General features: G+C 44.7%; 1 protein-coding gene and 1 long non-coding RNA gene across 2 annotated transcripts in view; both read left to right on the forward strand.

Moving 5' to 3' along the window:
* The window catches only part of LOC122423125, a 119,495-nt gene that overhangs the window by 48,279 nt on the left and 50,436 nt on the right, over nt 1-20,780 (forward strand). Inside the window, exons 14-23 of the mRNA XM_043439905.1 lie at nt 2,069-2,512; nt 2,764-2,796; nt 3,344-3,481; nt 3,872-3,964; nt 4,232-4,279; nt 4,792-4,935; nt 5,560-5,702; nt 6,992-7,107; nt 19,131-19,243; nt 19,377-19,463. Of these exons, the coding sequence (XP_043295840.1) occupies nt 2,069-2,512; nt 2,764-2,796; nt 3,344-3,481; nt 3,872-3,964; nt 4,232-4,279; nt 4,792-4,935; nt 5,560-5,702; nt 6,992-7,107; nt 19,131-19,243; nt 19,377-19,463 (1,359 nt within the window). The remainder of the gene's footprint in view (nt 1-2,068; nt 2,513-2,763; nt 2,797-3,343; nt 3,482-3,871; nt 3,965-4,231; nt 4,280-4,791; nt 4,936-5,559; nt 5,703-6,991; nt 7,108-19,130; nt 19,244-19,376; nt 19,464-20,780) is intronic.
* On the forward strand, nt 8,414-9,476 carry LOC122423351. The gene is made up of 3 exons (XR_006264132.1): nt 8,414-8,496; nt 8,699-8,704; nt 9,107-9,476. It is a non-coding gene; the product is annotated as an uncharacterized LOC122423351 (long non-coding RNA).

Below are 20,780 nucleotides of genomic sequence, written 5' to 3' on the forward strand. Positions count from 1 at the left end.
TCCTTTGAGATATGATTTTTACCTTCAGTTTGCTTATTTGGTGTATCACATTGATTAGTTTGTGAATGTTGAACTATCCTTGTATCCTTGGAACAAACATCACTTGATTATGGTGTATGATTCTTTTAGTGTATTGTCAAATTCAGTTTTCTAATATTTTGTTGAGGATTCTTGCACCTATATTTATCAGAGTATTAGCCCATAATTTTCTTTTCTTGTGGTGTCCTTATCTGGTTTTGGTATCAGAATAATGTTGGCCTCATAAAATGAGTTTGGAAGTGTTTCTTTCTTCTGTTTTTGGAAGAGTTTGAGAAGGCTCCACCACTAAATACTGTTACATTGGGAATTGGGATTTTGAAAATAAATGTTGAATGAAATAAAGAAATGTTGAGGAGGGCAACAAATAGTCAAACCATAGCACCTTACTTCCTTCAACATTTCTCTCTGTTTCTCTCTCTCCTTCCCTCCCCCTCCACATACACAAACTCACACACCCCATTCAGGTACACCTTGAGTGGTATCCTGGGTGTTGCCTGAAACCCATAGCTAAGAGAATGTGGGGACAGATACTTCAAAAGCAGAGGCTCACTCCCTTCCTTGCCTCTCTTTTTTTTATCTCTTTGTCTTTTCCATTAGAAGGCCAAAGAGGCATTAAACTATTAGACCTTTTATTGATGATATTTTTCCTACAATTAAATACAGAATTGAGAGGTGGTAAAGTCTTTGACCATGAAAATGAGCAACACCCTCACAAAGGTCCCGCCATCATTTTCTCAGAGGTTCTCTGAGTAGAGTGGGTAGGAGGTTTGGTAGGATGATCTGGAAAGAATATACAAATTTTGATACTTTATGACAGGTACTATTTACCCTTCTGTTTTTTTGTGTTGCTTTGAATTTGTATTGATTTCTCTCAGCTTCAATTCTTTTATATATACTTTTCAGTCTTTTGTTTATTATTTCTGCATCTTCTCAATACAAATTTTTCTCAGTAGGTTTTTTTTTACTCTATTGCAAAAATTTTTGCCTTACTCTGTGTACATATATGTGTACATATATCTTCTTAGAATTCTACTAAGTCTTTCCTGTATATTTCCTTTTTAAGAGATTCCTAACCAACACTATGGGCTTTTCTGGTGGCTCAGACAGCAAAGAAACTGCCTGCAGTGCAGGAGACCTGGGTTTGATTCCTGGGTAGGGAACATCCATCAGAGAAAGGAATAGCAATCTACTCCAGTATTCTTGCCTAGAAAATCCTATGGACAGTGTAGCCTGGTGGGCTGCATTTCATAGGTCACAAACAGTCAGACACAACTGAGCGACTAACACACACACATATAACCAACACTGCATTGTAGATCAATTATCTTCCAATTAAAAATAAATTTAAAAAAGAGTTTCCTTTTACAACAGTAGTCTTCACTTGCCCACTTGTTACACTGAATAGTAGGTAAGAGTAGCTTATAATCTCTCTAATAATTTTCCAGTAAACTTACATATGTGAGATTTTGAATATAAATTAACTCTGTTCTTCTGGGCTGATTATTTTAATATGAGCTATTATCATAGACTATTTCCATTCATTTATATTTGGTTTACTATTTCACTGATTAGTGTGAATTTAAAGTTTTATTTTACTGAATTTTATTCATCTATTCATTCATTCAATATATATTTATCAAGCCCCTATCTAGGTATTTAGCAAAGGTTTTCCATAGATATTTGTTGAATGAGTGCACACAATGTGCAGGCACTGTCCTAACAGCAGAAACATGGCATATATAAGATATACAAGGTCCTTCTTCTAATGGAACTTTCATTCAGAGGGGTGTGTGTGTACATTTGTAGATGTCTGTGTTTATGTTTGCTGTGGGAATGTGAAGACTGATAAACAAGTAAATATTAAAGTAATTTCAGCTGGTGATCAGATGCAGTGAGTTTCACCCCAGGAGATAATAATAAGCCTGTGTTTTCATGTGTCCTTTGCACTGAGTCAGACCTTAGATAATCTTATTTGGGGACAAGACCACGCCCAGCTGTCCCTGATCCACTGTTTCCCTGTTGTTTGCAGGAAGAAGAGCCAAGAGCTGTCCAGCTGCTGCCCCCTGCACAGGTACGTCAGCCCCGCCCCCTCCCCAGGGCTCCCAGGCGCTCCTTCCTCCCACCAGGGGAGTCACAGGAGGGGCTGCTGCCTTTTCAGACAGAGAGAAGCTCCGGCTCAGGGGAGGAGACAGCGAGTGCTCAGGGCGGGTGGAGGTCTGGCACGGCGGCTCCTGGGGCACCGTGTGCGATGACTCCTGGAGCCTGGCAGAGGCCGAGGTGGTGTGTCAGCAGCTGGGCTGTGGCCCGGCCCTGGAAGCCGTGCGGGCCGCGGCGTTTGGCCCTGGAAACGGGAGCATCTGGCTGGACGAGGTGCGGTGCGGAGGCCGGGAGTCCTCCCTGTGGGACTGTGCTGCGGATCCCTGGGGGCAGAGTGACTGCAAGCATGAGGAGGATGCTGGTGTGAGGTGCTCTGGTGAGTGCGGGACTTGGGGTCGTCCTGGGTGAGCTGGGGCAGCACAGGGGCAGTGGGCCGGGCCGGGGGTGGTGGGGAGTTTATGTTCAGACAGCGTCCCAGTGCTGGGGCTCTGATCTAGGATGGGGGAGCTGGGAGGGCTGGACCCTGGTGTTTTGGAGACTGAGGGGTGATTTCAGGCTCAGGAGAGAGAAATGGGTTTGCCCTGCTTTCTGGCCAATTCCCTTTCCTCACACTGCTGTTCTCTTTAGGTGTAAGGAAAACAGTGCCCCCGACTGCAGCAGGTACTGTGAACACCCATGGCCAGGAGAGAATACTCAGGTCTGGCGGCCTGTTCTGTGAACCCTCTGACAGTTCAGGAGAGGAGAGAGCCTGAAGAACCCTGGCTGGAGGGGAGGAGCCCAGGGCGATATGTTCGGGAACTCCTCTGCCTTGGTTCCTGGGGCCACATTTTTCTCATGACTGGGATACTAGGTGGTGCAGAATCTAAGGTTTTCCCACCTACCCTCAGTGTTGCTCCTCATCAGTGAGGTGTGGGTCCCAGGACTGTTTGACCCTCTGTCTCCTGAAGCCCAAGGAGAAGAGATGAGCCGGGTCCTCAGAGGCTGTCTCGGCAGGGCAGCTCCCTGACAATCCCCGGCTCTGCCTTGGGGCCACACTGGCCGAGTGGAGTTGACTCATCTCAGGATGAGACCTGGGGGAGCCAGGTCACTGTCAGGGCACTTGTGTCTGAGGCTGGGGCGCCATTGTCTGGAGCCCCTGGGAATGCTGGCACAGGGGTTTCTCTGTGCCCAGGACCTTCTCCACACCCTGTTGCTTTGTTCTCTTTAGGGTCCAGACCAGTTTCAAGTCCTCTCCCTGGCTTCTTCTCCCTGGCTGGGGTCCTCTGCCTCATCCTGGGGGCCCTTCTCTTCCTGGTCCTCATCATCCTGGTGACTCAGGTGCTCAGATGGAGAGCAGAGCGCAGAGGTGGGTTGCAGGGGTAACTGGGGACCAGGGAGCGTGTGTGCAGACAGGAGATGGGACAGGGGTGAGGAGGGGAGCCTGGGCCAGGTCTCTGTTGTGAGTCTGCGGAACTCATGTGCTCCGTGCTGAGCTCTAAGGGCTGAGTAGACAGAGGTTCTTAGGACTGCGGCGTGAACTCTCATATGTCATAGCCTCTCCTATGAGACCAGACAGAGTCGGGGCTGAGCTGTGAATTCAGGTCAGATGAGGGGAGAAGGTGCTGACATGGTGCATGGGGTGGGAGATGATGCCGAGGTCCAGGCAGCCTCTGTGTGAGCATCAGGGAGATGAACGTGGGCCTGCTGGACCGGAGTGTCTGGGGTGAAACCTCTGACCTGCTGGGGGATCTCTCAGCCTTATCCAGCTATGAAGATGCTCTTGCTGAAGCCGTATATGAGGAGCTCGATCACCTTGTGACTCAGAAGGAGGGTCTTCTGGGCAGCCCAGGTGGGTGTCTCTGTCTGCCCTCCTGGGACCTCTGGTTGTCACACCCACTGGGTGTGCACATTTTCTCAGCATCTGCAGACCCGACACGTTCCCCAGGTTCACAGAGGTGGCTCTCCAAAGTGGCAGGCTGGCCTCTCACAGTCCCGTGAGCCCCCAGCCTCTGTCTACACTGCAAGAGCCAGACCCATCCCTTCTCAGCTTTAACATTGGTCCCATGGGTGTGGGAGGGTCATTCTGTGTGTTGTGTGATGTTTTTCTCCACTTTAGGCTTCCTGTCAGATGGTGAGGACAACAATGACTCCAGATCCGCTCCAGGTAATAGAGATGGACATGCTTCAGCTGATTGTTGCGGAGGAGAGTTTCCCTCCTCATAGAGAGGAGATGTAAGGGGAACAGTCTTCCTTTGATGGACCAGAGGGATCCCTTGTGTCTAGATAGGGTCTGTCCTTCTCCTTCTCTGGATGTTCTGTGATGTCTCACATTTGGGGCTGGGCTCTCTGTGTTCAGAATCACAAGAGACACACACTGGCTTTAAAAATAACATCTGTAAAGCACAGTTTGTCAAAATACTTTAGTAATGCTCAATGGTGGGAGAGTTGCTTGGAGATATATGTTTTCAATCAGGAAATATTAAGATATGTAAGGTCATGTTTTGGTTTATGGACACATCAAATTGAAACATGGTCTTAGAGAAAAAAATCTTTTAAAACAAGGAGTGACAGGTGCCTGTATTTAGCAGCTCAGAAATGCTGGGTCAGAAGGGATCTTAGGTATTTCCCAGACCAACCTACTTAGTGTGGTTTCATCTACCCTTGCTCTGCGCTCAGGAGCCCCAGATCAGAAGACCTATGCCCTTGGTGAGGATTATGATGATGCTGAAGAGGTACCGGTACCTGGGGCTCCTCCTGCCTCTCAGGGGAGTGAGGAGGAAGTGCTCCCAAAGAAGGAAGATGGGATGACGTCTCAGACAGGTGAGTGGAGTTAGCTGATCCCCTGTAATCTTTGGTCTCTGTCCTGGAAAGGGTAAATTTGAACTCAATGTCCAGCCTCTGTACAGTTTCTCATGCATTTGACAATCTCACGCATGGGTAATCTCATGCATTTGATGGGCTTTCCCTGGTGGCTCAGATGGTAAAGAATCTGCCTGCAATGCAGGAGACCTGGGTTTGATCCCTGGATCAGGAAGATCCCCTGGAGAAGGGAATGGCTATCCTCTCCAGTATTCTTGCCTGGAGAATCCCATGGATAGAGGAGCCTGTTGGGCTACAGTTCATAGGGTTGCTAAGAGTCAGACACAGCTGAATAACTAGCCCTTCACTGCCTGGAGGCAGGTCTTCTCAGAGCTCCTGTGTGAGCACAGATCTCCTGTGATGCAGGGTTTCCACATGAGCTGAGGCCCCAGAGACCACATGGACTGGATCTAGAGGACAGCTGGGATCCATCCTCACTGTAACTGATATGAAATAGTCTGAGCCTCCCTGCCCACCCCTGGGTCCCAGGGATGCTTTGTCATCACCGCTTGCTTAACTTGCTTCCTCCTCCCTGTCTGGCCCCCTTGTCTCTGTTCTAAATCATACCTCTCATTCCTCTTTCAGGCTCTTCTCTAAATGTCTCTAGAGAGGAAGCTGATCCTGGGGAAGGAGAAGAGAGCCCCTGGCTGCTCCAGGGGGAGACTGGGGACCCTGGGTACGATGATGCTGAACTAAGTGACCTGGGAACATCCACAGTGACTTTGCAATGATGTTGTATTAAATATAAGATTATGCCACAGATATTCTAATTGCCTGTATCTCAATAGAATAGTGCTGATCTGTGATTGTGTTATATGGAAATTGCTCAAAATGAAATATTCTGAATAAAATAAAAATTTTTTTTGCTTTATTAATTATTACCAAGTTCCATGTCAAATGTTTTTAGGGGATTGGCTCTCAAACACCATTTTCCTCAAAGGAAATACAAGATGAGTGCACTGCCCTGTTTTCTCACCTCCTTCAAAGGCTAATGAGAGCATGACTTAGCCCAGGAAGACAGATGCTCCAGGTCATTCTTACTAATAAAAAGCACCTGAACTTGGTCCACATTCACACTCTCCTTCCTAGCAAGATAAATTGTCGACCAGAAAATATAGTCAGAACCTGGTAGAGTTATTTTATTTGGTGGGAATGCTTAGGACTCTAAGCCCTGGAGACAGCATCTCAGTAGCTCTGAGAAAATTGCTCCAAAGAGGCAGGAAGGGAAGTCAGGCTGTATACACGTTTGCAACCAAGGGAGCAGGAAGTCTGAGCGTCAAAGATCCGGTATCAATTTAAGGAATTTAGCATGCTATGTATGGGAAGATGCAAGCCTCTGGTCTCACTGAATTCATTCCTTTCATATGCAGCTTAGCTATCTGGGGCCAATCCTGTTTCCTTGTTCACCTTAAGGAGTGGCAGATGGCTGCTTCTTGCATTTCCCCAGCTCCTCAGCAATCTCCATGGGGAGTGGGAGCATCCCCTGGATCATAGTCTTGGGATCCCTCATTCATGTTTGGAGGCCAGAAATCCCTGATGGTTGTTCCCTTTCTTGTTTATTGATATGGCAAGAGATATTTTCATTTCACAAACTCATGGTAAAAACCCAATCCTGAACATTCCTGTATGTTCTTCCCTGAGATGTCACATCACCTGTTTTTAACCTATTCTTGGGCAGGAGACTTGGGTGTGAGTTTCAAAGTAGGAGTTTGCTGGTGGGAGAGAATGGATACGGTTTTCCTTATCCTGCTTAAGAGTTCATGGGTCAATTAAAACTCTAACTCTAGGTAGCTACTTCTGCCTTTTCATCTCTCATTCCCTAGGTTACTTTATCTGTTTATTCCTCAGGCAGATATAGATTCCTCCTTGCTCTTCTCCCATGTCTAGTTGTTATCAAATCCTTATGAATCCATTCTTTCCATCCCTGCCTACTATTTCTTCAGAACATTGCCATTTCTTGTCTGTTCAATTATCTAGCCTTCTGAGCAAATTATATCAGCTCATATCTCTCTCTCAGTTGATGGATGGCAAATTGGTGCTCACCCACACCCTGCATCCACGTGGGACAAGAGGGCAAGAAAGTGGAGACTTAGGCAGAGGGGATCCAGAAGAAGGGATAGATGGGAAAATCAGGTATGTTTGTCTATTTACATTTCAAAGATGTGGATGGAGGGGTCTGATATGATTGAATTCTTAAAGGAAGAATTTCAGACCAATGGGCTCCTCTGAGGATGCACTGTTTCAAGATTGCTTTAATCTGGTTACTACTGAAAATGTAAACGTGATCCTGCTGTGATTCTTCAGGGTAGAGAGAGCTGTCATGTAGGAGTGGCCAAGTAAAGATTACATTTCACAACACCACCCCTCCCGCCCCAATTTCATTGTGGACATGTGGAGAGGTTGCTGAACTAATATAAGACCTGAGAGTGATGGCCTGGTTGTGAGTTGAACCCACCCAGTTCCTGGCTGATGGCTCTGCATGGTGTCCAGGGCTCTGACCTACAGTCACGCTTGCAGTCTTCATAGTTCTAGGCTGTGCTTCGGGATGGGAAGATGCCTAGGACTTCTCCCAGGGCAGCTTACATGGCTATTCACCATTGGGAAGTGATGAAATAAATGACACATGATGAAAGAAATAAAGAATACCCACCAAGAAGCTCAGGGAACTCAAAAAAATGCAGATAATGGAATTCAGGAAAAGAATATGTGAACAAAATATGATTAAAAAGTTATTTATTATCATTATCATTATTGTTTTTAATTTTTGGTTTCACTGGTTGTTTGTTGATGCATGTGGGCTTTCTTTAGTTGTGGCAAGCAGGCATTACTTATCTTTGTGGACAGCAGGCTTCTCTATGCAGGGGCTTCTCTTGTTGCAGAGCACAGAGGCTTCAGTAGTTGCAGCATGCCTGCTCCTACTTACAGTTTGTGGGACCTAGAGCATTTACAGTTTGTGGGACCTCAGTAGTTGTTGGGCACAGACTCTTGCATTGCTCCGCAGAATGAATACAGTTTTTTTTTTTTTTTTTTTGTACAGAGACCAAAATCATAAAAAGGGAAGCAAACAGGGAATTTGCTGATGGTTTAGTGATTAGGATTCGATGCTTTCACTGCTGTGCATGAATTCTATTCTGATCAGGGAACTGAGATTCCTCAAGCTGTGCAATAGGCAGAAAAAGAGAAGGAAGCAAACAGAAATTCTGTTGCTTAGGATTACAGTGAATGAAATGCAACAAAATAAAAAATGCTACAGAGAGCATCAGCAACAGCAGAAGAATCTTTGAGGCAGAAGACAAGACAATTGAAATTACCTAGCCAGGGGACAAAGAAGAGAAAAAAAACAATGAAAAGGTGTGAAAGAACCTGTGTGAAATATGGGATAACAATCACAGAAAAAACCTGCACATTACTGAAGACCCAAAAGGAAAAGAGAGGGAGAAAGGGACAGAGATTGTACTTAAAGAAATAATACCAGAAAAGTTTCAAATCTGATGACATTTAGACATCCAAATTCATGTAGCTGTCAGGGGATTGTGTAATTTCCTCGGTTCTGTTTTGTCACAACAAAAATTTGAAGCGGCGGGCCAGTGTTAAAGCCCTTGGACAGACCATGTCACAGCCCTCAGACCGATCAATGTCACAGCTCTCAGACAGCCCGTGTCACAGCTCTCAGACAGATCGGTGTCACAGCTCTCAGACAGACTGTGTCACAGCTCTCAGACAGAATAGTGTCACAGCTCTCAGACAGACCGTGTCACAGCTCTGTGTTGCAGCTCAGTTTTATTTAGAAAATAAAGGAAAATACATCCTCAATGTGTGAGGGCGTGACGACCCAAAAGACGTGAAGAGAAGAGAGAGAGTGAGAGAGAGGTGGGGGGAGCAAGCAAGAAGAGAGAGCAAGAGAGAGAGTGAGAGAGAGAGTGATAGAAAGACCCTTGGCCCCTTGGCTCCTCTTTTTATATGTTTTTTTTTTTTTCCCTCCCCCTGGGCTGTTTGTTCTACCTGAGGTGCTCACTTTGGTCCTCGGATCTTCCTTTGTTCTATTTTCATGGGCTTTTCCCTTCCTTGTCTTTTAGCCACCGCCATTCTGGACTGCTTTTTCCTATTCTAACTACCTAACATTGCTGATAAGTCGCCCCTCAGAGTTCATTCAAAATGATCGTCTCCAAGACACATTGTTTATAATCAAGACAAAGAGAGAGTTTTAGAAGCATCAAGAGAAAAGCAAATGCTCACAGCAAAGGAATTCCCTTAAGAATATCGGTGGACTTCTCAGAAGAAAACTGGCAAGCCAGGAGAGAAAGGGATGATATATTCAAATTGATGAAAGTAAACCTGCCAGCCAAGAATACTTTTCTCAGGAAGGTTGTCTTTCAGAAATGAAGATGAGATAAAGACTTTCCCAAACAAACAACAGTTGAGGGAGTTCACCAACACAGGTTTGTCTTACGAGATTGCCTGAGGGAGTTCTTCAAGCTAAATGAAGGATGGTAATTATTATATGAAAGAAGTGAAAACAGACAACAGACTTGTAAATGTAAATATGTAATCTAATACAGAATTCTCTAATACTGAATATGGTAGTGTGCTAACAACCAGTTAGCTCTAGTCTAAGGGAAGTGTTAAATTAACTATAGAGAAAAATATTTTGTTAGTGATATACAATATAAAGAGAGGCAAATTCTGACATCAGAAACAGAAAGTACAGGAGGAGATCAAAAGGTAGAGCTTTTGTATGTGATTGAAATTAATTTGTTATCAGTGTAACATAGACTCTTGTGTCTATAAGATGTTTTATGTGAGCCATTATGGCAACAAAAATGTGAAAACCTACAGTAGATTCACAAAAAGTAGAGAAAAAAATCAAAGCACATCATTATCCAAAATCATCAGTTCACAGTTCTAACTGTTGGACACAACAGTCGAATTGTCCTGGTCTCTACAGCATCCTTCAAGATCAGCCCCAGAGGACTCTCCTTTCACAAAATGAAAGACTAATTAGTCTGTTTGTTATGACAAGCCAAAGAACTCTTTCTGCCCTGCATCTCCTTCCTTATATCATACAGATGGTGCAGCTGTACTTTTTTAATTGCAAATTTTCTTCTGGTGATATTCCTATGTGGTTTTAATGGAAAAATTGCCAAATGATAAATCATCCCAATACCCTGTATCCTCTGTTGGGTCTGATTAAAACTTAATAAGAAGCCACATGTGAGTGTGTTGTGGTTTGTCTTGTGTAGCCTTAGAGATAGAGATTTGCAGAGTTCGTTGTGATGTATCTGGTGGTGATGTGCACCTTCTTTTTGAAAATCAAATTTTGTCCTGTTAATTGCTGAAAACATTTGCCTTTAAAACAAAAATATCAATTAGCTAAATGATGTCCTCAACAATAGTTCTTTATATTTAAGATAATTCCTCTTAAATGTCTAGCATAGTACCATTCAGTCATTCAATAAACATTAGCTGAACACCTATTAAATTATGGAGAGTGGAAATACAGAAGTTACACACAGGTTTAGTCTCCCTCCAATCCTGGGCCCTGGAAGGGCCTTAGCAGATACTTGCAGCCTGCAAGAGCCTTGGGTAGCATACCCAGATGTGGAAAGATTTGATGATAATGAAAAGAGAATCTGTTCACAGACTTTTAGATGTTAAAGAGGAACACATTTTCCCATGTTTCCAGAGATTTTAGGCTGGTGTGCAGGCTGGACTCAGCTGCACCAAAGCTCCATGTGCAATAAAGCATCAGTTCATAGAGTTCAAGTCTGAGCAACCACTCAGTCTTTGAACTACGAGGGCCATCCCAGTGACATTAATCTTGGGTTTAAGAGGTTTAAGAATGACCACCTACAAGAACTCAATAGTTCTGGAGTTGGTCATTACATCAACTCTGAACGGAGGTGGATTAATCATGAAGCTAATGAAGCTTCAACCTCACATCCTCTCCTTACACCAGCCCCTTCCAAGTCCTGTGAGGAGAGCCCCAGGGCTGTGCTCACAAGGATATATATATAGGTTTTGAAACAGCCATTTTCTTGAGATGAGGAAAAAAAATATTCAGCAAAATCATTTCTTAACCAATTTATTTCTTGACCATGGAACACTAAATCCAGGAATCAGATTTGTTCAGGAAATCAAGAGAAAACTGAGGGGGCTTAGAAAATACATGCTGCCTTTTCATTAGTACAGGATTGGTGAAAGGTAAAATAGGATCAAAGATGATGGACTGGCTAACTCAGAGGAAAGAAGAGCTGTTTAAGGATGAAGGTCAAGATGCTGAGAGACAAATTCAGGAAATTGAGCCTGACTGTCAGCACAGAGTGATGTAAAGGGAACAGGAGATGCACCAGGGCGGGTGTTGTTAAACGGGATTTAGATCTAGTTGTTGGTCAGTCAGAAATGGTGACTGAGAAACAACCAAGTCCAACAGAGGAAACAAGGTGAGACCTGAGGGAGCAGCTTGGGATGAAGACACAGAAGGAAAAGGAGATCCAGGAAAGTACCTGCTTCTTGTGATAGATTCTGTCTTCTTTTCAAGTCTTCTTTCTCCTTTGTATCCATCAGAAGAGACTCTGTTCTGCCGCTGGAAAAAGTTACCCGCAAATCTCAGTCATTCACACACACACACACACACACACACAGAAATGCATACACACACATACATCCATATACAGACACACACACACTCATCACAACCTACAGATGTTTGTGGTCAGTGAGACTCTTGCATGTGCACCACCTGGAACACGCAGCTTCTGTGACAGGAAAAAGAGAGAGACTACAGAGTCACACTGGGGCTTTTCCTGCCTCCACTCAGAAGTGACACAGGTGACACCACCCGCGTTTCATTGTCCAGAATGAGTCACTGAGGACTGGAAATACAGCTATTTGACGAGTATTACTGTCTATTCACGTCCTTCAGTAGAACTCTTGAGAGCAGTGCTGTCAGTTTTTTCTCACCTTGGAGAAGCTTCTGAGGTACAGCTCTGTGCAGAGATTGAATGTGATCTGACCCTCCGGAGTGGGCTTGAAGGCATTTTATATTTGGCTCCTTTGGCTGGTGTGTCTCTGACTCCTTACTCCACCTCAGTCTGTGCCGAGGGGGATTAGTCAGGTATGTGTCTCCCCTGCCTCCACTTCCTTTCCCAACTCAGTATCACTAACTGCAGGGTGATTTTTCAGCATTTGTTCATGCGTTCATTTCTTATCCAATGTTTGTTAAGCTCTCTCTATATGTCTTTACTTGAGCTTATAGAGACATTGAAAAATAAAACACACTACTTGCTCTCAAGAAGCCCCCTCTTTAGAGACAATAAGAAAGTTTCCATTTTTACAGATTGAAGAGACACAGCAGTAGTTTTGAGCTGGAGGAATTAGAAAGAGTTCACAGAGATGACAACTCGGTGCTTTTAAAAACAAAGATATACATATTTTCTTTCTGTAGTGGGCTTAAAAACATATCCTCTAGAATTCAAATATGCATAAATGTAATATTTGCTATTTTTATAACTGATTTCATCTTGTGCAGTAGCAAGGGGTGTTTGCATGGATTGAAAGTTCCACAAAGTTAACACAAACTCTCCAATTTATTTATTTATTTATTAAAAAAAATTTTTTTCTTTTTATTTATTTACTTATTTATTTTTATTAGTTGGAGGCTAATTACTTCACAACACTTCAGTGGGTTTTGTCATACATTGATATGAATCAGCCATAGATTTACACTTATTCCCCATCCCGAACCCCCTTCCCACCTCCCTCTCCACCCGATTCCTCTGGGTCTTCCCAGTGCACCAGGCCCGAGCACTTGTCTCATGCATCCCACCTGGGCTGGTGATCTGTTTCACCATAGATAGTATACATGCTGTTCTTTCGAAACATCCCACCCTCACCTTCTCCCACAGAGTTCAAAAGTCTGTTCTGTATTTCTGTGTCTCTTTTTCTGTTTTGCATATAGGGTTATCGTTACCATCTTTCTAAATTCCATATATATGTGTTAGTATGCTGTAATGTTCTTTATCTTTCTGGCTTACTTCACTCTGTATAATGGGCTCCAGTTTCATCCATCTCATTAGAACTGATTCAAATGAATTCTTTTTAATGGCTGAGTAAATTCCATGGTGTATATGTACCACAGCTTCCTTATCCATTCATCTGCTGATGGGCATCTAGGTTGCTTCCATGTCCTGGCTATTATAAACAGTGCTGCGATGAACATTGGGGTGCACGTGTCTCTTTCAGATCTGGTTTCCTCAGTGTGTATGCCCAGAAGTGGGATTGCTGGGTCATATGGCAGTTCTATTTCCAGTTTTTTAAGAAATCTCCACACTGTTCTCCATAGTGGCTGTACTAGTTTGCATTCCCACCAACAGTGTAAGAGGGTTCCCTTTTCTCCACACCCTCTCCAGCATTTATTGCTTGTAGACTTTTGGATAGCAGCCATCCTGACTGGCGTGTAATGGTACCTCATTGTGGTTTTGATTTGCATTTCTCTGATAATGAGTGATGTTGAGCATCTTTTCATGTGTTTGTTAGCCATCTGTATGTCTTCTTTGGAGAAATGTCTGTTTAGTTCTTTGGCCCATTTTTTGATTGGGTCATTTATTTTTCTGGAATTGAGCTTCAGGAGTTGCTTGTATATTTTTGAGATTAATCCTTTGTCTGTTGCTTCATTTGCTATTATTTTCTCCCAATCTGAGGGCTGTCTTTTCACCTTACTTATAGTTTCCTTTGTAGTGCAAAAGCTTTTAAGTTTCATTAGGTCCCATTTGTTTATTTTTGCTTTTATTTCCAATATTCTGGGAGGTGGGTCATAGAGGATCTTGCTGTGATTTATGTCGGAGAGTGTTTTGCCTATGTTCTCCTCTAGGAGTTTTATAGTTTCTGGTCTTACATTTAGATCTTTAATCCATTTTGAGTTTATTTTTGTGTATGGTGTTAGAAAGTGTTCTAGTTTCATTCTTTTACACGTGGTTGACCAGTTTTCCCAGCACCACTTGTTAAAGAGGTTGTCTTTTTTCCATTGTATATCCTTGCCTCCTTTGTCGAAGATAAGGTGTCCATAGGTTTGTGGATTTATCTCTGGGCTTTCTATTCTGTTCCATTGATCTATATTTCTGTCTTTGTGCCAGTACCATACTGTCTTGATGACTGTGGCTTTGTAGTAGAGTCTGAAGTCAGGCAGGTTGATTCCTCCAGTTCCATTCTTCTTTCTCAAGGTTACTTTGGCTATTCGAGGTTTTTTTTTATTTCCATACAAATTGTGAAATTATTTGTTCTAGTTCTGTGGAAAATACCATTGGTAGCTTGATAGGGATTGCATTGAACCTATAGATTGCTTTGGGTAGAATAGCCATTTTGACAATATTGATTCTTCCAATCCATGAACACGGTATATTTCTCCATCTGTTTGTGTCCTCTTTGATTTCTTTCATCAGTGTTTTATACAAACTCTCCAATTTAAAATGACAGACTCTCCCATTTAAAATTTGTCCCCCAAGTTAGCTTGGGTTTATGGTAATAATTATCTTGTCTAGTTGAAGCTCCCTGCTGAGACTGGTTTTCATCTATTCAAGGAGGTATCTTCTTGTCTCTCCTCCTACAGATGGTGTCTGGGGTGAGAGGGTTTCTTACTTTCCAAGAGCAGTGGGAAAGGGTCCTTGGTCTGCATGCTCTCCACTTAGAATCTGCTTATCTTTGATTTAGTAGCTTTGATTGCTCTGGTCTCTGGGTATCTGATGCTGCACTATGGAGGAATGAATCGGGCCAATTCAGTGCCACACTCCCTGTTAGATGTTGCTGGTTTTAGACTGTAAAGGGCTGAAGAGAGACGATGGGCTGGACCTCAGGCAGCTCATGAGCAGCTCATGACCAAGCTCATCACATGTCCTTGTGATGAAGTGATCTTTGGTAAAGAAGCCTTTACCAACGTGGTCTCATCCATACAAGGAACACAGATGGTGAGGTGGATCTCCAACACTCTGGTATAACCAGTCACTTGTTTCCTTTTAAAGTTGTATATTTATTTTTTAATTCAAAAATATTTTGTATATTTTTTTGTATATACACATATATCCAGTGGTCATGTATGCATGTGAGAGTTGGACTATAAAGAAAGCTGAGCACCTAATAATTGATGCTTTTGAACTGTGGTATTGGAGAAGACTCTTGAGAGTCCCTTGGAATGTGAGGAAATCCAACCAGTCCATCCTAAAGGAGATCAGTCCTGGGTGTTCGTTGGAAGGACTGATGGTGAGGCTGAAAGTCCAATACTTTGGCCATCTGATGCGAAGAGCTGACTCATTGGAAAAGACCCTGATGCTGGGAAAGATTGAAGGCAGGAGGAGAAGAGGATGACAGAGGATGAGATGGTTGGATGGTATCATCGACTCAATGGACATGGGTTTGGGTGGACTCCGGGAGTTGGTGATGGACAGGGAGGCCTGGTGTGCTGTGGTTCATGGGGTCGCAAAGAGTTGGACATGACTGACTGAACTGAACTGAACTGATTTTGTATATTAGTCACTCTGATTGGTCCTGAAAATGTCTGTCTACCAAGGATATTTAATTATTTACTTTTCTAGCAAAGAGATTACTTAACCTCTGAAACCTGCATATTTTCATGGTGATTTGGGAATAATAATGCTACATGTTGTAATGCTTTACAATCCATAAGATGAAATAAACAGTCAAAATTTAAAAACAGGATTCTTCCTGGTCTTTACTTCTGCATTTCTGATTCAATACAGAAGCTGTTAAACTAAATTTTTTTATAACAGAATTTCTTCCTGTTACAGTTTGTGGTTTGAGTTGAAAATATGCCAAATGATAAGTATATAAACATCCGGACCACTTGGCCATATCTGATTAGGACCAGAAGAGGAGGCTTCATGGTGTTCACCTGTCAGTGTGCTGAGCTCTGTCTTCTTTATCTTCGGATATACAAAGATGCAGCATTTATACATGTTTAGTGCTGGCTCTCTCAGCACTGCTCTTGGAATGGGGCTAGCCTTGTTTCAATTGATTGCAATCATTGCAGAGAAGTGTAGAAGTGAACCATACACAGCTTATACCATTTGATCATATTGAAATATCATTACAAGAAGTGACACAACTTGCATTGTGCTGCTAAGTCCGCACATCAAGTTAAATTATATTTCAAAAGATTTCTTTTGATTGAAATGATTTGTGTAAAATACCTGGCTGACATTCATTCATTCAGGTATACAATAGACAACATTTAGGATTTTTAATTAGCAGGCACTGGGGATAAGGAGGTGAATTAGACACAGAACCTTTACCAAGTTCATTTATAAAGTAAAATTAGCAAGTAAACAACTTAATTCATGAGGTTCACAGCTGGTAAGGTCAAGGTTCTTGAGCAGTAGAACCTCTCTCTGGGGCACAGAGAGAAGGGGTGATGTGTCAAAGACTCACAACTATGACCCCAATCACCATCACAGCATGTGGTTCCTGGGAGAGTTTTGACAGTTCCAGTCAAGGCTCCAGGTAACAGAATTGAATTCCTGTTCTAGAGTCCTGGGATTCCTGGGATGGGATGGAGTGAGGGGCCCTAATATTGCTTCTCCGCCACTATGATGTACTACTCTTAACTAGTGGTTATTTCTCTTACTAAGGCCAACTCATTTAATTCTAACCAAAACTCTGTCATGTATACACAAATATAACTCTTCTTTTACAGACAAAGCCACTATACAGAGTGTAAGGACCCTGTTCAAGGGCACGCACATGGTATGTGGCTGAGCTTTGAGTCAGGCCAGGGCAGACTGTTTCCTGAGCCTGTTCTCCTGACTCCTGAAGTTCACATGGACACAGCTGGGTTAGTGTCCTCCCTAATGCTTTCCTCCTTCAAATCTGTGGTGAGATTGGACACTGAGATTTCCTTATGTGTCAGAAAAGATGAAACTTCACTAGAGGATGAGTTGGTCCATGCTGACCCTGCATCCCCAGCTCTGGGGTAGAGGATGCTGCCTGGGCACAGCCTGCCAGCCCTGGGTTAGCCCCTTCTTCCTGCCCTCTCCATCCTTATAACAGGGTATGGAGTCCCTAACAGTATGTTACCTGCGGGATCTCAATCCTGAGGTGAGACCATGTGTACCTGGTTCACTAAATGCATCCCTGTGTCATCCTGTAGGAGGAATGACTGGACTCCAGGAAGCACATCCTGTATTCTAGGTGTTTGTCTGGTGGTTTCTGGTGATGGTGTGGAGTGGAGTCCATAACTGGGTAAGGAATGATGACTCTGGGTCCCAGAGGGAGTAGAGCATCAACTCTAGTGACTGAGCAGATCCTGTTCCTACCCCAGTGCCTGAGTTTATATTCTGGTTCTGACATTTAAAATTGGCTATTATCACTACTGCCTTAAGCATCCAGAAGGAGAAGGGGTTCATGTACAGATGGGGTTTGGAAGTCAGAGGAACACAGGACAATTAAGTGTTAAAAAACAATGGGTTAGTATTAGCATATTTAGAGGGAGAAAAACATGTGTTCAATTGACTTTTCTCCCTTTTCATTTACCTGAGTCTCAAGTAGGAAAGACGGGCATGCAGGACAGAGAAGCTGTGTCTGCTGACCGGGATGAAAGGTCCTTCCAGTGGGGTATGTGACAGGGCTGTAGACTGGTCCACAGCTGCCTTCAGTGTTGGCTTCACCGAGTCCTTCAGGTGTGGATGAGGGAGGGTGTGAAGCTGTCTCTGAGCTCTGGTGGGGACTCTGAGGCAAATGTGGTGTGTATCACAGATGGTACCTTCCCCCGTTTGTGCTGAAATGATGAGAGTCAGGATGAGGGGGCCTCAGGGTGGATTTCTGTGGACCACAAAGGTGCATCATGGGCATCTTTAGCCTGAGGGAGTATGAGGAATGAGGCAGTATGTTAGTGACCTTGAATTTCAATGGGGGAGCTCTATCTTGCACCATTAGGGCCCTTCTTAGTCTCTATACTCATCCCTGGGCTACTTGCTTTCTGGGGAGCATATGGGAGCTCCTCTGATCAGTGGGACAAAACAAGGCAGCAATGGCCACACTGGACATCAGTCCCTTCTGCTTGGCTCTGTGCCCTCAGTCCACCTTGGCTTCCATTCTTGCCGCCAACTTTCCTCTTCAACTCAGAATGAATGAACCCTCTTCTCTTTTCTGCTTCATTTGCCTCTTCTTTGCCCCTTGCCTGCAGCCACTGTGCAGCGGAATACTTTTTATTTATCCTTCTGTCTGGGGGCAGTTCCCTTAAACAATATTTTGCACCTTCTTTAGTTGTGGCTTATAATACAAGTGGGTTCTGAATCCTATCAAATCAAACTCTCAATATCCAAAGGGGGAAAATGTAAAGTTTAGAAAGTGTTAATCTTTCTAAGCTATATATTTTCTTCTAGAGATTCCCACTCCTATTTTGGAGGGCTAGAGTTGAATAATGACTACTACTTTCTCTTTGTTTCCTATAACAGCAATCTCTTTTTTTCATGAAGCATCATTTGTTGACTAGCTGAAAGTGGTATTTCACATAAAATGAAATGCAATAATCGGAAAGGGATTTAGCATGTCTGAAAATCCCTTATAGGGCTTCCCAGGTGGTTTAGCAATAAAGAACCTGCCTACCAATGCAGGAGACACAAAAGGCATGGGTTCGGTCCCTGGGTTGGGAAGATACCCTTGAGAAGGAAATGGCAACACAGTCCAGTATGCTTGTCTGTGAAAGCCTGTGGACAGAGGAGCCTGGTGGGTTACAGTTCAGGGGTCACAAAGAGTAGGACACAATTAAGCACACATGCACCTTCTCTAAGACCCAGTCTCCAGATCATTCCGAGAAGAGAAGACCTACAACCTCATCCCTTCAGCTTAATGGTTTCCATATCACCCTCTCCATGGTCTGTGATTTCCTGCAATCCTTGTCCTCATTTTCTGCTGGCCTGACAAATATTCTTGTATTTCAAGCTGTCGTCTAGTGCTCGGCTACTACCCTGAGCTCTGTACTGGGAAGATAAGTGCTTGATTCCACTAGATTTATTCCCCACGGGCCAATAGATTCAACAACCTGACCCTGTGAGATCTCACAGTCCTTGGGGATCCGCCAGGGTGATCAGAGGAAAGAAAGGTACTCATAGTTTTCTACGCCAGCCCCGATTATGGGGCCCGGTTCTCAGGACCACGGAAGCAGGAGGTCAAAGGATCGCGTTGCTCATAAAAGGAGATGTAGAAGATGCAGAAGCTCATTTGGTGTCTGAGCTTCAGAAAGTGGCTGATGCAGCCTCCGATAGTGCCTGAAATGGTAAAAGGTGTCTCTATTGGTTCTCAGGAGGGAGGATGTAGGGCACGGTCTATATAGACCCCAGTCGGCACCCTGACGCCTCCTCACAGGCTGATCCTGCAGCTGGGACTGTGACCTTGAGGACGTGGGGTCAGGATGGCTCTGAGCCGACACCTCTCCCTCCAGGGATTCTGTGTCCTCCTCCTCAGCACTGTGGTGGGTGGTCAAGGTAAGAGCTGCCCCTCTGTCCTGGATGCACACCAGGCAGTGGACGCCGTGGTGAAGGGAAAGGTGTCTGGAGTTCTGGAGCCGAGCCTCAGTGTTTTTGACTAAAAAGGAGCCACATAGACTGTGAATACTGGTCCCTCTCCTGTGGGGAGTCCATTGGTCATAGCGGCAGATTTTACAGAGCAGTGAGGTTTGGTCTGGACGGAGCTGGGTCAGCCTGAGTCCCCTCCACTGTCTCCCTTGTTCTCAGGGAGCTTCTAGGAGTCCCAGTGGCTCCCGGTGTGTGGAAGGTCCAGCGACTGAGCTCAGCTGGGACTCTGGGTTGTTCCCACACACTCCATGTGCCTGGTGTGTGAGCGTTGCCCCTGGGTCCCTGTGTTTCCTGTCTATGCTCCTGCGGGCTTTTTGCTTGTATGAGTGTATGTGAGGGTGAGTGAGGAGTGTGTTTGTGTGTGTCTGTGTGTGTGTGAGGACAGTGTGAGAGTGTGTGTGTATGTGAGGGTGAGGACAGTGTGAGAGTGTGTGTGTATGTGAGGGTGAGTGAGGAGTGTGTAAGGGTGTTTGTGTGAGGGTGGGTGTGGGTGTGTGTGGGGTGTGTGTGACAGTGTGTGTGTGTGTGTGAGAGGGTGTGTGAAGCCTGTCTGTGTGAGAGGAATGGGGCTGCTGAGCAGAGACTGAGTCTGCTGGTCTGTGAAACACACAGGGTGCCACAGGGCTGGGTCGCTGCATGTAACTAGATCAGAGACAATCGTGCACCTGCCTGCCTCTCTCTGGCTCCTCTCGCCCATCCCCCGGGCTCCCCTCTGCTTGTTGCCATGTCTGCCCAGCACTGGGCTCTGTGAGAGGCTCTGCCTGCTGGCCTCACCTGTTCCTACCAGGTGTCCATTGTGGAGCAGAGGAGTCAGCAGCCAGGAGAGGAGACCTCTTGTCTGTAGAGATCAGTTGACATGCAACCCCAAGTGTGTAAGTTCCTGAGTCTCTGCCCCAGTTCCCGTGACTTGTTTCCTGATGTGCTGGGGGCCTGGGACAGTCCTTTCCCCTCCCAGGATCTGCTGTGAGTCTGTAGGGAGCACTTTCTCTCTCGTGCCCTCTCCAGTCCCTCCATGGAGCTGGTTTCCCCTGAGTGAGAGGATGGCTGGTGTCAGGGATGGGGCTGCGGAGAATCTGGTCTCCAGACTGGAGGAGGTGGCTCTGTCAGATGTGGGTGCTGGTCCGCTGAGACTCAGTGCAGCTCTGTCTCATCTCAGAGCTCACTCTTGTCCCCTAGATCTCAGCCTCCAGTCTGCAGCTGTCCTTGGGAATCCCCCTCCCTCCTCAT

The sequence above is a fragment of the Cervus canadensis genome, chromosome 21 (genome assembly GCF_019320065.1).
Source record: "Cervus canadensis isolate Bull #8, Minnesota chromosome 21, ASM1932006v1, whole genome shotgun sequence".
Taxonomy (NCBI): domain Eukaryota; kingdom Metazoa; phylum Chordata; class Mammalia; order Artiodactyla; family Cervidae; genus Cervus; species Cervus canadensis.